This window comes from Equus przewalskii, chromosome 14 (genome assembly GCF_037783145.1).
Source record: "Equus przewalskii isolate Varuska chromosome 14, EquPr2, whole genome shotgun sequence".
Taxonomy (NCBI): Eukaryota; Metazoa; Chordata; class Mammalia; order Perissodactyla; family Equidae; genus Equus; species Equus przewalskii.
Window position 1 is genome coordinate 32702463 of NC_091844.1, and position 14745 is coordinate 32717207.

The 14745-nt window shown below is 44.2% G+C and overlaps 1 protein-coding gene across 2 annotated transcripts in view; it reads right to left on the bottom strand.

Annotated features, from left to right (window-relative positions):
* ANTXR1 (ANTXR cell adhesion molecule 1) overlaps positions 1-14745 on the bottom strand; it is a 219151-nt gene that overhangs the window by 65786 nt on the left and 138620 nt on the right. For both annotated transcript variants that reach the window (XM_070572461.1, XM_070572462.1), the window contains exon 14: positions 5195-5236. In XM_070572461.1, coding sequence (XP_070428562.1) covers positions 5195-5236 — 42 coding nt within the window. The remainder of the gene's footprint in view (positions 1-5194; positions 5237-14745) is intronic.

Here is a 14745-nt window from a genome sequence, read left to right on the forward strand (position 1 = left end):
TGATGTGTCTTTTCATTTGGCCAAAAATTGATGGAGTAAAATCTCAGTCCCCAGCAAGTCCACTAAGAAAACTGACAGCACCTTAGGTGAATCTGTACATCTAATTAAATATAAGGGCTCTTGGGAAGTTCCCCTCACACTGCCCTTCAAGGATGTAGCAGGGAGAGTAAAATCCACCAGTGTAGAAATCCGCTATGATTATTGGAGGATGGGGTAGATAGACTGAACTGCTTTGTGTGAGCAAAGCAGTAGGAATTGGGGCTTGTAGGCAGTCAGCAGAAGATGCGCAGAAAAGAGTGGAAGATGGCTACCAGCCAACTGCCAGGGCCCACCTGAGCAGATGGTAGAGATAACCTCCCAGTAGCAGAAATGGTAAAGAAGAGGCTGTTTAATATTCTGTCGGAAGTTATTTGCTGGCTGCACTGTGTTGTAACCACTCCCATACTTTTAAACTTTCAGTAAAAGTCCCTACTCAGACAGCCTTGTGCTCGTGGTGCCTTTGGGGAGTGTAGGAGTTAGGTTTGCTAGATGATGTCTAGTAAATGAAGAAGAGGAGATATCGCAGAAGCAGCAAGAAGTAGGAGTCAGTGGTGCCTGGAGAAACCGCAGAGATTAGGGAGGGATGCTGGTTTCCTTCAAGGGAAGTTGTTTAAATCTTAAAGGATGTGATGGCCAGATGTCCAGTTGGCTTATGTTTGGGTAACACAAATGGCAGCACATTACTCAGATGGTAGAGGCCCATTCTGACCGGCTTGTCCTGAGGCAGATCTGGGCGTGCCCCTGGCAGCAGTCCTGTTCTAGGGGGAGATGGCTGTAGAATAGGCAGTCTGATGCACACATTTGTTTAGCCCATAATTGGATCAGTCCTGTGCTGTCTTCAGACACCGAACTCTTCCATCTTTCCAATCATGCCAGACTTTTGGACAGCTCCACACTTCAACATTCGCGGTTCCATTTGCTTGAAACACCCTTTCCCCACTTCTTCTACCTGCCTTTTAAGGTATCAGTGGATTGTAACCTATTCTGTGAAGAATTCCCTGATTTCCTGGAGAATTCAATGCTGCCTTCTTGTGTTCCCCACAGCTCCTTGTATTGACCTTCACTCACTCAACAAATATTTAACTATTAGTTAGTTATTAAGCAAACCAGTGAGTGGAAGGGGTGAGACCCCTGATCCTAGGGCTGCCTCACTCCTCTGTGTACACTGTGCACTGGACAACTCCACAGACTTCGTGTGAATAGCACCCCTTAGAGTTGTGCGTATGGTGCCCCTCTCAGACTCAATCCCCAACTTCTTTAACATTCCTGCTTCTCTGATTTCCATTTGCCAGAAGAACCAGATGTCCAGTTTGACCAAAATACAACCTCCACTTCACTGTGGGAACCAGTGAGAACTATCTACGGACAGGAGAACATAGCAGAAACAGAATCAAGCCCAAGGAGACAGTTTTAAATTAGCCTTTGAATTCATTTTAGATTTCATTGAGCTGTAACACATCTTAAACCCTTAGGATAAGTTTTATATAGCTCCAAATGAGGGTCATTTATTTTTCCATTCCTTCATTCACTCACTCAGGCAACTGTAGTTGAGCCCCCACTGCTTGCCAGCACAGTGTTATATTTTAAGCAAAATAAAGGGAATGCAGCTGTCAACAAGATCATTTACATTTCCAGAGGAGTAAGTTTTGTGAGGGTGATGACATGACATAAAGGCCGAAGGCCACAGAAACTCCCAGGCCCAGGAGGCTCTGGAGAGCAGGAAAGTAAAACTGGCTGTACTTGCTCATTTGAAGTGTTTGGGGATACGCCAGAAGGGTCACCCTCATGTCAATCTTGGAGATGAATTCCTAGGAATGAATTGGCAAGTCAGAAGATTCCAGCAACATTTATGTTTGTAAATACAAAAAATTCCAATTGACTTAAGATTTCCTCATTCTGAGTTGCATTGAACATGTCATGGCACCATCACATCTGTGCACAGACACACAATGATTAAGGACAATACAACGATTGTCCTGTATTCTCAATAAAGAATAGTGTGTTTATTTTTTCAGAAGCAACATTCCTTTTTTTAACTATTGAAATATAAAATACTGAATTCTAGGCCTGTCCTAGGACTTCTGTTTGGAGCGTATGTGTGTGTGAGAGCGTGTATGTGTGAGTGTGTATGAGAGTGTGGTTTGATGTCCGTTGGAGAGAAGCGTGGTCCTTCACCCCTGCAGAGTACCAGGCTACCCTGGCTGTCCGTGTGGGCAGAGCTGTGAGGGCTACCAGGCCTGCGGCTATTAGGGAGTTCGACTTGTCTGGTCCTAGACAAGTTGTATGATTTTTCCCATCTAAAAAATTCTTGCCACAGAGAAATTGTTAGGATCAGTGAGGGTGATAATAAACCTGGAACTGAATTCATCATTCAAAACCGGGTGCTTATTGTTAATTGTATGCCCACCCAGGATCAAGGCCTTTAATATGCTTCCCTCCCTCTCAACTTAGAAAATCCCTGGAAGGTGATTACATTTAGAATGAAGCCATCAGATAATGTACTCGATTATTGGATTCCCCCATAAACTGCCAATTATTTGGAATAACTAGAGACTGAATGAGGAATCCTCACTCTGCTACCAATCAGAGAAGACTCCTAACCCAGGAAATGCCCCTCTTAGTTGCTAAAATTGCGCTTCCTTGCTTTCGTTGAAATCTAAAAATTTCAAGTAATTTTTCTTTTTCCTCTCTTTAGACAGAGGTATCACTGTGGGTTGTATGGAATCTCAAAAAGTTATGCCTTTTTATATTATGCCTTTTGATATTCCCTACTAAAGAGGGTCACTGAGAGCTCATGATAAGGTTGTGTTCATTCTCTAAGTTTTGTTATTTAAATAGTAGATGTACCTCCCTTAGGATATGATGCTTATAGAACTGATGAAAGTTTGGGTAATTAATACTTAACTTGCTTGTATATATGGCAGGCAGTGTTTGACTTCATATAGCTATTAATTGAGAGTTAGACACTGTGTTAAGCTCTTTGGGGATAAATCAAAGATCAACTAGCTGTAGATCCTGACCTTCAAGTAGCTAATGGTCTTAAACTTTGGTGCAGAAAGAAGAGTCAATCAAAAACCCTGGGAATGCAGAGAAGGGAGACACGAGAAATTCGGTCTGACGGTAGGAATTATAGTGCATTTTGTGGAGATAGTAGCACATGAGCTGTGCTTGAAGGAGGGGGCAGGATTTGAACACAGGGAGCTGGAGTGGAGAAGGTTGTCTAGATTCAGACTGTGGTTTTCAGGGCATTGTGTAAAATACTTTGTATGGACTAAGTTACGTTATCTCTTTCCGTGGGATTTCTTTATTTTTTCCTGCCAAAAACATCAGGAAGGAGATTAGGGCTTCTTAACTTACAGGGCCAAGGAACTTTCCGAGCCAAGGCACATGCTAAGGTACTCAGCACAGCCTAGAGCCTGTCCCCACCAGCCCAGAAGCTCCTTTCCACCTAACACAACCTTTGGATCTCAAGTACCCAAGGTTGTCATTCTGTTTCAGAAGTCAGAGCTGTCTTCTTCAGGTGAAAGTACAACTTCTAGAAGAATATTAGATGAAACTGGAAAAACTCAACTACTTCTCTTTGGTTTTTAGCTATCTTTTCTTGCTGATTTTCTGGTTTGGGCTTTTGTTTCCCTCCAAAATTGTGTTGTTGGGTGTAGTACTTCATTCTACAAATACTTACTGAGCTTGTTCTGTGTGAGGAGCCCCATGTTCGTTGTTGGGCTCTGGGGTGAACCACACCCCACAGTCTTGTACCTAAGTCCCCTTGGCCATGGTGGCTGCCACGTCACCTTCCAAAGGCAAATGCAGAGCCAGCACCAGAAGAAAGGGCAACAACTCCTCTAATTGAACATAATGAGGGGAGGGAACATTCTTCACCTCAGGGCAAACAGCAACCTCATCAAGAGAGCTTCTTGCCCTGTTTTTCTTCAGGAGTATGAGACAGCTGCACGCAAGAGAAACACAGCCAAACTGAAACTGTGGAACTAGCCACGCTGCTTTCTCTCGAAGGATTGAGAAAAGGATTTTGTGGATGTAAAGAGGTTTTTTTTCCCCTCCCTTCTCTTTGCACAGCAATGTAATTTCCTCCCTTGATTTCTGGGCAGAAAGTTAGCATTCCAACAAGATGTGCTTTAATTGATTGCAGCTATTAAATCCCTTGGCTTACAGGCATATGGTTCAGGATATAAGAGCCACATGAATTTTAAATTTAATCATTGTTCTTTCTGTATGGAGGAAACCTGACAAAGGCATTGGGAAGAGGAATGGTGAGGGGGTGGTGCTTGGTTTGCACACAACAGACCTTAGGGATTGAGAAAAATGAACTTGAAACCTCATCAATATGTCTTTTGGTCCCACTAAGTTTTCAGACCTGCACCCTGCCTTCTAAATTGGCGAGCCTTGCATCCAGGGAGGCCAGCCATCTTGGGAGTGATCAGAGGATCAGGAAAGCCACTGGCCAGGCACTCCTGCCCAGGGATGCTCCTCGTCACTGTTGGCCCTGAACGCCTCCACTATATTCTACCCCAGACCACACTTGCACCAGAAGTGCTTACTGGCCATTTTGTGGTGGAGTCTAAGATATTTTTTCTTCTTTTAAATTTTGAGGATTTGAGAGCAAGGCCACCATATTAGCATATCCCCCTCCAGTATATTTTCATTGCTGCCTGGCAAATCTTTGGGTAATATTATTTTAAATTAAAGAAAAATGGAATATTCAGCATCAGGCTATTCCTAGAATCATTTATTATTTGGAGAATGTGGCTAATTTGCCCTGATCTACACACATAAAGCATAAGTCTCCACAGGGAGGAGAGAATCCTAACATGTCTATTTTGGAGGAAAAATCAGTCCCTTGGGGCTCCAAATAATTGTACTGATAAACAGGTGTATGTTTGCATCTCAAATTTTACTTTTGCCAGGAGAAAACTTCCCAAAACCATTCTGTCCATAGCTGCCAGTTTAGTTTGGTTCCTGTTCATCCTCAGTTAGGAAAGAACCAAAGGCCTCCCTCCCGGCTGCTTCATAGGCAGTGGGAGCCTGGACCTGACTTAGCTCTGCTTTGCAGGGGCCTGAGTTTTGGGCCAGCCCAAGCAGCTTTCTGTCCTACCCTCCCACTTTGTCCACCTGGCTGAACTCTGCTCTGGTCACTTACCTCACTTTCCTCAGCAGGGGGTGGAGGGACCTCCTTGATAATCTGAAAAGAAAAAAAAGAACGAGTCAGTGGAAATCTCCAGCCACCTGCTTTCCAGGAGGTCTGCTCTCAAGAGATGCCCTGGTAGTGTGGCCATAGTTACCAAAGTAACGGGCCCACGTAAGGCAGGCTTGATCAATGCCATGATGTGTTTTTCTGGGCAGAAAAGCTCAGTTAGTTAGAGCATGATCCAGGCTGAGGGTTCCATTCTCAACTGTGTCTGTTTTAGTTTTGTACAGGGGCAAATGTTCCACAGGTAATAGTTTCATCTCTTACCCCAGGTAGCTATGTTACATATTCATTCACTCATTTATTCATCCAGTTATTCATGCACCTAATCATTCCCCCATCTAAACATCTACACATTTAACAAAGAACTGTACACAACAGAAGTTAAGATGGTGCTGCAGAGATGACTCAGTTATGGACCACACTCAAGCTATTGGCAGTCCTGTTAACTGTCACTGGCCCCAAGTGGTACCCAGGGAGGGAGGGTGTGATGGTCAGGAAGACCAATTCCCAACAGGGGGTGTGATAGTTAGGCAGACCAAGCCCCAACAGAGGGCAGCACAGAGGAGTAACCAGGGATTTACTTTAGGGCCCTGATACTTAAGTGGTACAAAGATTTCCACAGCAGTATTATAAGACCGTACTCTGCAACTACCCCATCATCGGTGCTGAAGAGAGACACGTGGACACTCTGGGCAGGCAAGCAATCGGGAGCCCCTTCTAAGCGATGAGAGGATGAGTGACACTTGGGAGAAAGACAGGGAAGGAGGACAGCCAGGTGGTAGTAAGCAGCCTCTCTTCACTTTCGTCCCCAACTTGCACACTCCATTCTTGAAAGGAAAGCTTTTGCAGTTAATTGGAGTCATTTACAAGGCAGTTTGGCCATTATCTACTGTGACTCCACCATGTCCCTTGGGGGCTCCCTCCTCTCACCCCACGCTTATTATCAGAATTTTGGGTCCCTTACATACAGTCCTTTCCCTTATAGGATTCTGATAAATACAAAGCTCATTACATGTCTTTTGATGTCTTAGCATCAGGGCTGGCCTGGACCACTTTGTGGATGGGTGCTCAGGCATCGCCCACAGGACCAGTTCCTTAATCTTCCAATTGGACAGCTCTCCTGGCTGTGGGCCAGGCTACCTACCTGGCATCAATTTCTTCCTCACTTCTCCGTACTAAGCACATATCTCCTTTGATTTGATGATTATCCTAGTGCCTCATTTGGGCTCTGATCGCACTGCTGCTGCCCACCATTATCTGTAACGTCATCTGTATGCTGAGACAGGCTACTGACTTCTGGCTCTGTTTACATCAGCTAGGGGACTGAGACTCCAGTCATCTAAACGGACAGTATTCAATTCATTAAGAGTCAGAGGCTAAGGCCTCCAGGGTTTCAAACTATCATTTCATCTGCCTACACTTCCTGGCCACTGTGGGAAGCCTGCTGAAGGTCTTTGGAAAGCATGGAGCCATGATTCTGCTCACCCACTCAACACTGGCTCCGAATTCCTTCAGGGAATCTCTGGGAAGGCAATCACTGCCCAACGCTGACTTCCCATCACCCCAGAGGCAGTGGTGATTTTAAAGTGGGAAATGCCTGGAAACTGGAGGGAGAGAGGGATGAAAAGCTTGGGACAGTGATATGGAATGCATCTCTTCTCTTAGGGCAGGTTTAGGGAGGGGAGTGAGAGGGGGAGCAGGATATTTGGGAACACAGACAGATGTTGACAAGAGTGCGTGTATGGTGAGTACCCTAGGCATACACAGGTTTGGTGCAGAGCCACTAGGCTTTTGTCTTCACATGCTACCAGCTTCCTCTCTCGCTGCATGGAAGCCGTAGTATAATTTTCAGATGTGAACCCCAGATCTGCCTTTTTCTGACTGTGGGGATTTGACAGGTTTCTGAACCAACCTGAGCTCCACCGTCCTCATCTGTTAAATGGAAGCAATAACATTAACCTTACAGGAATCGAGTCATGATGAGCAATGATGTTTGCAAAACATCTCCTGTAGAGTGGATGCTCAATAGACGGTGCGTACTATTATTATTATTCTCCTTTCCCTTTCTTCTTGTCTCTGTCTCTTGCCTTTGTTACATCTTTAACAAATGTTTCACTTAATCTCCTGTGTGTACTAAATGATTACCTAGGGCAATTGCCAGATGGAGCAGCCTAGAAGCCAGAGCTTCATAAAATGAGTCAGACAAGAGGCTGGCATTCAGACTGTGGCCAGGGGTCTCAAGGGGTCAGCAGCAATGTGTTCCACCACACATGTGCAGGCACACCATGTCAGCTTGGAAGTGCAGCTCCCAGGGAGCCACGACTCAGACCAACCCACCTGTGGGTTACTGTTCAATGTAACTTCCTGACTATTTATTGAATTCTACATCCAGCAGTGTCCCAAGGGGCACCCAGAAGACAACGCCAAAATACACAATTTATTTAATCAGAGGCAGAGTATTTTGTAATCCAGATTCCATGCTGACACACTGTAAATTGGGCACCTGAGCTTCTGGAAAAATGCCACCATGTTCAGGTAAGCAGGATTTTGGCACCTCCAGTCTGGCCTCATTGGTTGGGTGTCTGGCTATATTCAGCAGGAATGAGGAAGAAGTCTTCCTGTTGCTTCAATTCCCCCCCACCCACTAGTCTTCCCCTGGGGGCAGGGAGCAGCTCGCCTATAGGATGGCAAGAGAGCATTTCAAAGTACGATCCAGACAGGCTAAGTTGAAGTCATGAAATGATTATTCCAAGCCTTGAAGCTGGATGGGCTGTCTGCGAGTGAGCCAAACCCTTGTGCCAAGATCAGCACGTGGGCCACCCAAAGGAATGCCATGAGCACAGGGACACGTCAGCCCTCTCCACTTCACCCTCCAGAGGGCCAGAACCCATGTTGCCTCGAAGAGCAGTTGGGCAACAGCTTGCACTGCCCTTGGGCCTACAGTGCCACTGCAGCCATGCTGTCTGCAGAGAGACCCAGGGCTCACAGGATAAAATGCAAACTTCCCCACCCTCCACAAGCCTGCATGATGTGGCCCCACCACCTTTCCACCTCCCCCCTTTCTACCCTCCCCTTCACTTTCAGCACTCCTTCCCCCGGGTCCCCTTCCTGTTCCTTCCATGCACCCATTGCTTCTCACTTGTCTCCTGCCTAAATGCTTGCTATCCCTCCCTGCTCTGTCTACACACCTGCACACACCCTAGGTAACACTTATTCATCAGACAGATCACCAGTAAATGCACCTCCCCTGGAAAGTTGCCTGTGACCTCAAAAAGGCAAGGAAGTTGCCCATGACCTCAAAGGGCACGTCCCCTTTATGGGGTCTCACATAACCCAGGGTCTTTTGTAGCACTTCCTCTTCCCAGATGATAGCGACCCTGGCTCACTAGACATTTCATTTAAAGTCGTAAGTGAGGTCAACATGCTGCATGAGGTGCAGGACACCAGGCCTGGCTCTCCCCTCATGGTCCCCTGCTGTCTCCGTCACCGCAACTTCACATTTCTCCTCCTTATCTTTCCTATCTCTTCACTCTCTCACAGCAGTTGGTTATAGGCTAAGCTGTACAAGCTCATGTTAGACAGATGCTCATCTTAGGACATGAGAAGTGGGACAAAAACAGGGGACTTCTGTTTTGGCCCCCTTTCTTCTTAAATTGTGTCTAGTGTCTCAATGTCCTTCTGGCATGAGCTGTGTGAGGAGTACCTCCTGTAACTTCCTCTACACCAAAGACGTTTTCTTGGCATCGCCACTTCTGTTGTCCAGGCAAACTCCAACAGAACTGCTTAAGATAACTATTCCATTAACAACATTAGGCACTTGCCCTCTAATCTAAATTAGTTCAGTAGTATTAAACTTTATTGAGTATCAGAGTTGCCTGGAGGTCTTAAAAACCAGGTTTCTGGGCCGCACCCCTGGGTTTCTCCATTAGTAGGTCTGGAACAGGGTCCTTGCATTTCTAACACGTGGTGTTCCCAAATGGTACTTATGCTGCTGGTCCATGGACCACACTTTGAGAACTATGAATTAGCTTATTTCTAACAATCCTATACCTCAATTAGATATGTGGGGGTATGTTTTGACTCAAGTCAGACATTCCTCTGAGTGCTCTGTTGAGAGTTGCTTATGGCTGATTAGAAACACCAGCTCTGAAGTGTTTTAGTCTAAAAATTATGGTGTCCCTGCTCTATTGTCAGGAACTATGCGGTCTCCGTTGTTCATGTGTCCCCATGTGGGGAAGACAAAGAACTGTTTCTGGAGGGAACTCTAAGTTCTGCTGACAGGCACTCTCTTGCTTCCCTTGGTGAGAATTTGTGCTCATCTGTGTGCAGGGCTGGCATGACCCGGATTCCTGGATCCAACCCTGAAGTAATCCCAGCTGGATAGTTCCCTGGGAGTTAGGGACACAGATATTATCTTTCATTGTCTGCACCACTGGCAGTTAACTGACTGAACTGCATTTGCATCTCTTTCTTCTGCACTGGACTCTAAGCCTCTCAAATACATCGTCATACTTGGTCAAGCTGACACGTAGTCAGTGCTTGTTACTCAGTCACTATTTCTGGAATCATTGAGTGTGCATTCCTATAAAGGAAAAGGTAAAGAGAGCATTCCTGATTATTCTAAACTTCCTTGCCTCTCACTTCTGGTCTCTCAACCGTCCATATAAATGTTTCTTTAGTAATTAATATGCTAACAATCCCAACTGCCAAGAGTGGGTTGTGACCCTTGGTGTATCATGGGGATCTTATTAGAGTCATAGGTTGAGCTTACGGTTAATAACAGTAAATTATTGGACACCATCTATACCCTATTCTATTCCGGAACCCCAGCCTCCAAGTAAATTTACTTGCACTGTGGTTCAAGATCCCATTTTCCAGCTTGGTGTCCCAAACTAAATTTCTAAGAAGGCTTCCTGAAAATTTGAGTATGACATGTGCAATTTCTTTTGTTGTACAAATGGAATGTAGCATGTGAATTTGTTCATATGTGATAGGTAAACTGGGCAATAAAATCACTAAACTGTGAAATCGTGTTGGCTCACAATGTGATTTTTTTCACAAGGTAAAGGAGAATGTGATATATGTATTTTAGTTTTTGTGGTTGTGGTAAAATTCACACAGCATAACATTAACCATTCAAAAGTGTGAGGTGATTATATTTGGTGCCACTGAGTAACATCAGGTGAATGTGAAGATGTTGCCCAGATGCCAGTAGTGACGTGGGAGGAATGCACAAAACCCACACACACCTCATCTGCTTTCTCACTTCCATTTACCCTTGTGAGATGTAAGTCTATATGGCGCTCCTGAGCTTGTGTACTTTTCTATATGAAAGCATTTACTGTAGCATCCTCAACATGAATGTGTGCCCTGGTTCTAAGAATCCAGGAACTAAATGAAGGAGGAAAGCCTTAAGCTTGTAGAGGAGAAGCTTGAGAAGATGGGATACCGTCTGAGAGAGCAACAGGAGTAAAGGAACCGACAGCGAGCTCCATCAGAGACCACACTGAAGAACCAGAATAAAAGAGACTAGAACTCACAGGAGCCATCATTTGCTTAACGGGGTTAGAAGCATGTGCCATGGATGGGAGAAAAGGCGATGATGCTGAGGGCAGCGGAAGAGGGCTTTCATGGCATTCGGTCCTATTGGGAACCACACAAATAGCTCTTTTTGTTATGAAAAGAGGAACCTGGCAAAACAACAAAAGCTGGATTTCTATTTTAAGCTGGTGCAGAAGGAATAACAAGACGATGAGTCACAGCCAGCCACCTCTGTTGTCGTGACACTTCGTCCTAAGAATGTCCTTCCTTCCGTCCCGTCTCTGTAACTCAAAGCCACAGTGCTACATCATACTCATATCCACCAGGAAACTAGGTGTTTATTTTTTAAAAATCAAAGTAAAGTGTTATAGTTACTGTAATATAATTTTAATTAAGAATTTAAGACGCTTGAAATGGCAGAATTTTTGAGTTTATTATTAATTTTTAAAAGTGGATTGTTTTATTAGACTCCGCAGTTTTATTTTACTTATTTATTTTTTTTGAGGAAGATTAGCCCTGAGCTAACATTTGCTGCCAATCCTCCTCTTTTTGCTGAGGAAGACTGGCCCTGAGCTAACATCCGTGTCCATCTTCCTCTACTTTATATGTGGGATGTCTGCCACAGCATGGCTTAATAAGCAGTGCATAGGTCCAGGCCTAGGATCCGAACCAGCAAACCCCACGCCACTGAACTTAACTGCATGAACTTAACTGCTATGCCACTGGGCCAGCCCCTAGACTCCAGAGTTTTAAATGTTCTACTCTGAACCACTTTCTCGCATTAGTCCTGTTATTTTCATGGGACCAAAATTCCATAATACTGTGATATTTTTAGGAACACACTTCATGTTATAGGAGAATGGAGACTTTCAATGTACCTGCTACTTAACAACTATTCTTAACTTTGAAGAGAGCAAAGGAAAGGTTGCTGACAGGGCCTAACTTCCTCATCTAATTTCCGGTCTTTTGTGCTTTCCCTGTGTATAGTGAAACCCCAAGAAGTCTGAGTAATAATATTTGTTGGGTGTTTGGTAATTTTGGATTGTGAGCTCATGTGTGGTTTGCATTTACCTACGGGAATCCTATGAGGATTCAGTTGAGAGACCAACCTGCCAGAGAGGATTCAAGTTTCCTTCTGCAGATTCCTAAGCACTTCCAAACTGTGATCACTTTTCCTCAGCTTGCAATCGACAGAACCCAAAGTAGTATGCGTTTGAACTCTAAAACTCTGAGAGGTTACAGTTCTGAATTCTTAGGGGTGCACATACACACACCCACACCCAAACTTGTAGCCCATCCTTTCACTCAGGTTCCTAACTTTAGGCAGAAGACTCAATTCCAACTCCCAAACTTTTAAACCAAATGTCTACATTATTTCGGTCTGACAATCTCCCATAGGACGGCCACTGCTTTAGGGTCAGCTAACCATCTGATTTCCAGATCCTTCTTTATTTTAGCCCTGGGAATGTCTCCTATTTTCTTCTGAGGCTGGCTATGCATTTACAACACTTTTATTATATTTTTTTTCCCAGGAGATTTTTGGTTTTTGTTTTGCTACGTAGTCCACTGTATTACCAATGAAGAATAATTGACTTTTCACAACTGATTACCTCTTCCATGCTCAGAGAAGTTAGCTCAAATAAATGTTGTATTTAGATGGATACAGCTTTTCTGAGGCTTTGATTTAAAACACTGCATATCCTGAGACTTCTGGGCTGATCTCTGAATGCCAGCTCCTTGGCTGCCTCCCTGGTCTTATAGGTTCTGTGTGAGGAGGAGCCATCAGAACAGAGCTGTGTAGAGAAGAAATGCCAATCCAGATCTGAAAAGCCATCTAACAAGGGCTTTCAAATCACAGATAGAAGGGGATGCTTGCTCTCACGCTTTACATTTTAGACTTCCATTCTGATTCTCAAACCTTATAATAAGTGTCCTTCTAATTAAAGCTAAGAAACAAGGGAAAAAAGGCAACTTGATGTGGAAAACATCCAGGAAGTAAGAGATGCTGGCTGATGGCAGATAAATGAATCCTTTGACTATGCAAACAGTATAAATTTAATAGAAACCTCACAGCTGATTGGAGTGGGTGAGTGCTGGCCAAGTACTGCCTGTATCCAGCAATTTTACACTGTAAAAGTTTAGCAAAGGCTTGTGCCAAGGGTGTTGATCTAGAATGCACTACAAGAAGTTTTCAAAGAAATGAGCTCAACTTTTTTTTTGCATTTGGAACTCAAATTTCAAATAATTTTTGGCCTCTCATCTCATCTCCCTTAAGACTGAGACTATTTAAAAGGCCAAATTCATCATTATCTAAAAGGAGAGTAATGGCAGGAATTTTAACATTAGTTGATAAGGCCTAAGTGATTTTCATGGTAATTTAAAAGGATAGCTGTGCATATTCTCCCTTAGATGATATGTCAGTGTCACTGCAAAACTCTACTAAGTGAGACAGTCAAAAAAATCCGTGAATTCAGATTCATTCAGACCAGGAATGTCTGGTCTGCCTGGATTATGGTCAACGTGATTCCAGCCACTAGCGGTGCCTACTGGACCTGAGCAGGGCGCACAGGAAACAAGGATGTGTGGATGATGTCCACAGTATGTTCAAGCTTGCTGGCATTGATGCAGCCTCTGAGGAGGGCAGGAAAGAGCCTGCACCACAGAACCCAGGAATCTGCTCTTTCAGCTGCTTCAGCATTCTCTAGGATTATGTTTCCCAGTCTTTGGCAGAATATTAGTGTCCTTCCAGATGTCAGTATGTCAATGGGCGGAGGTAGGGATAAGCCAAGGAAGGGTTCCAAGGTCAAAATAAGTTTAGAGATTCACAATGCAAATTATCCTACTAAAGGCTCTGAGAAGTCCTACAGTGAAGACAGTTATTCAACTTAGTTTAATGGTGCCTTCAAACTTATTGTCCAAATCCCCTTTGTTCTGACATGTACCTATTCACATCTTATAGTTACTACTGTTCTGTGGACTTAGTCTGGAAATGCTGCCCCTGATTACTTGCATCATATAATCCTCAGGTGGTTTCGATGTCTAACCAGGTTTGAGCACCACAGGCCAGGGATTCTCAAAGAGGAGGAGTAGATTCACGTAGAGAAGTTAGGGATATAAGGAAGAAACCTTAGCGTCAATATGGCTCCAATTTTCTAATTTTTCACATGGGGAAATTAAGCTAAAGGATTTGCTCAATCATTTAACTGACAGAGGAAGATTTCATATTGGAACTAGTTATCTTTAATGACAGCTTGCTTCTTTCCATTTCACCCAGCAGGCATGAGGATGGTGGTGGGTGGAGAATAAGACAAGATGCAAGGCCAGCCCAGCAGGGTTGAGGGCAAGGTGGAGATGAGATGGACTGGGCGTGTGTGGCATGAGGTGCACAGTCCAGAGTGATGGGCAGGCCACGGCAGAGCTCTGTGTGCTAGGCAGAAATAATCTTGTAAGCTGCAGAGTAAGGAGTGTCCAGATGGGACTGGGTGGAGGCTGGAAAGGGATCCAGAAAGCATGATGAGCCTAGGCCCAAGATGCCTGGCAAGGGAGCTGCTCTTCCTAGTCAGGATTCTATTAAACAAACTGTCAGTAAATCCCTTTGGTGATGTTAGGCTCGGGTGTCTGGCCCTAAAAATTAAATGTTATGCTTAAAGGTGTGGAGAGCATTCTCTGAAGACTTTATTTTTATTTCAATTTAAAGCATATCGAGTTCTTGATTAATTTTTCTCCCTTGCAACCTGTCATTGCAGATGTCCAAGGGGCTTATTTGTTGAACTATTCTTGAAATTCAATAAAGTGAGTTAAACACGATCCTTTATATAAATTCTTTAAAGACTGTTCATAAAATACCTACAAGGCCATTAAAAACAGAAAAAAAGAGAACAGAATTTTGTTCATATAGGGCGGAATTCTGAATGCACTCCCCTGATTGTCTCCCAACAAACTGAATAAAACTTTTTGCC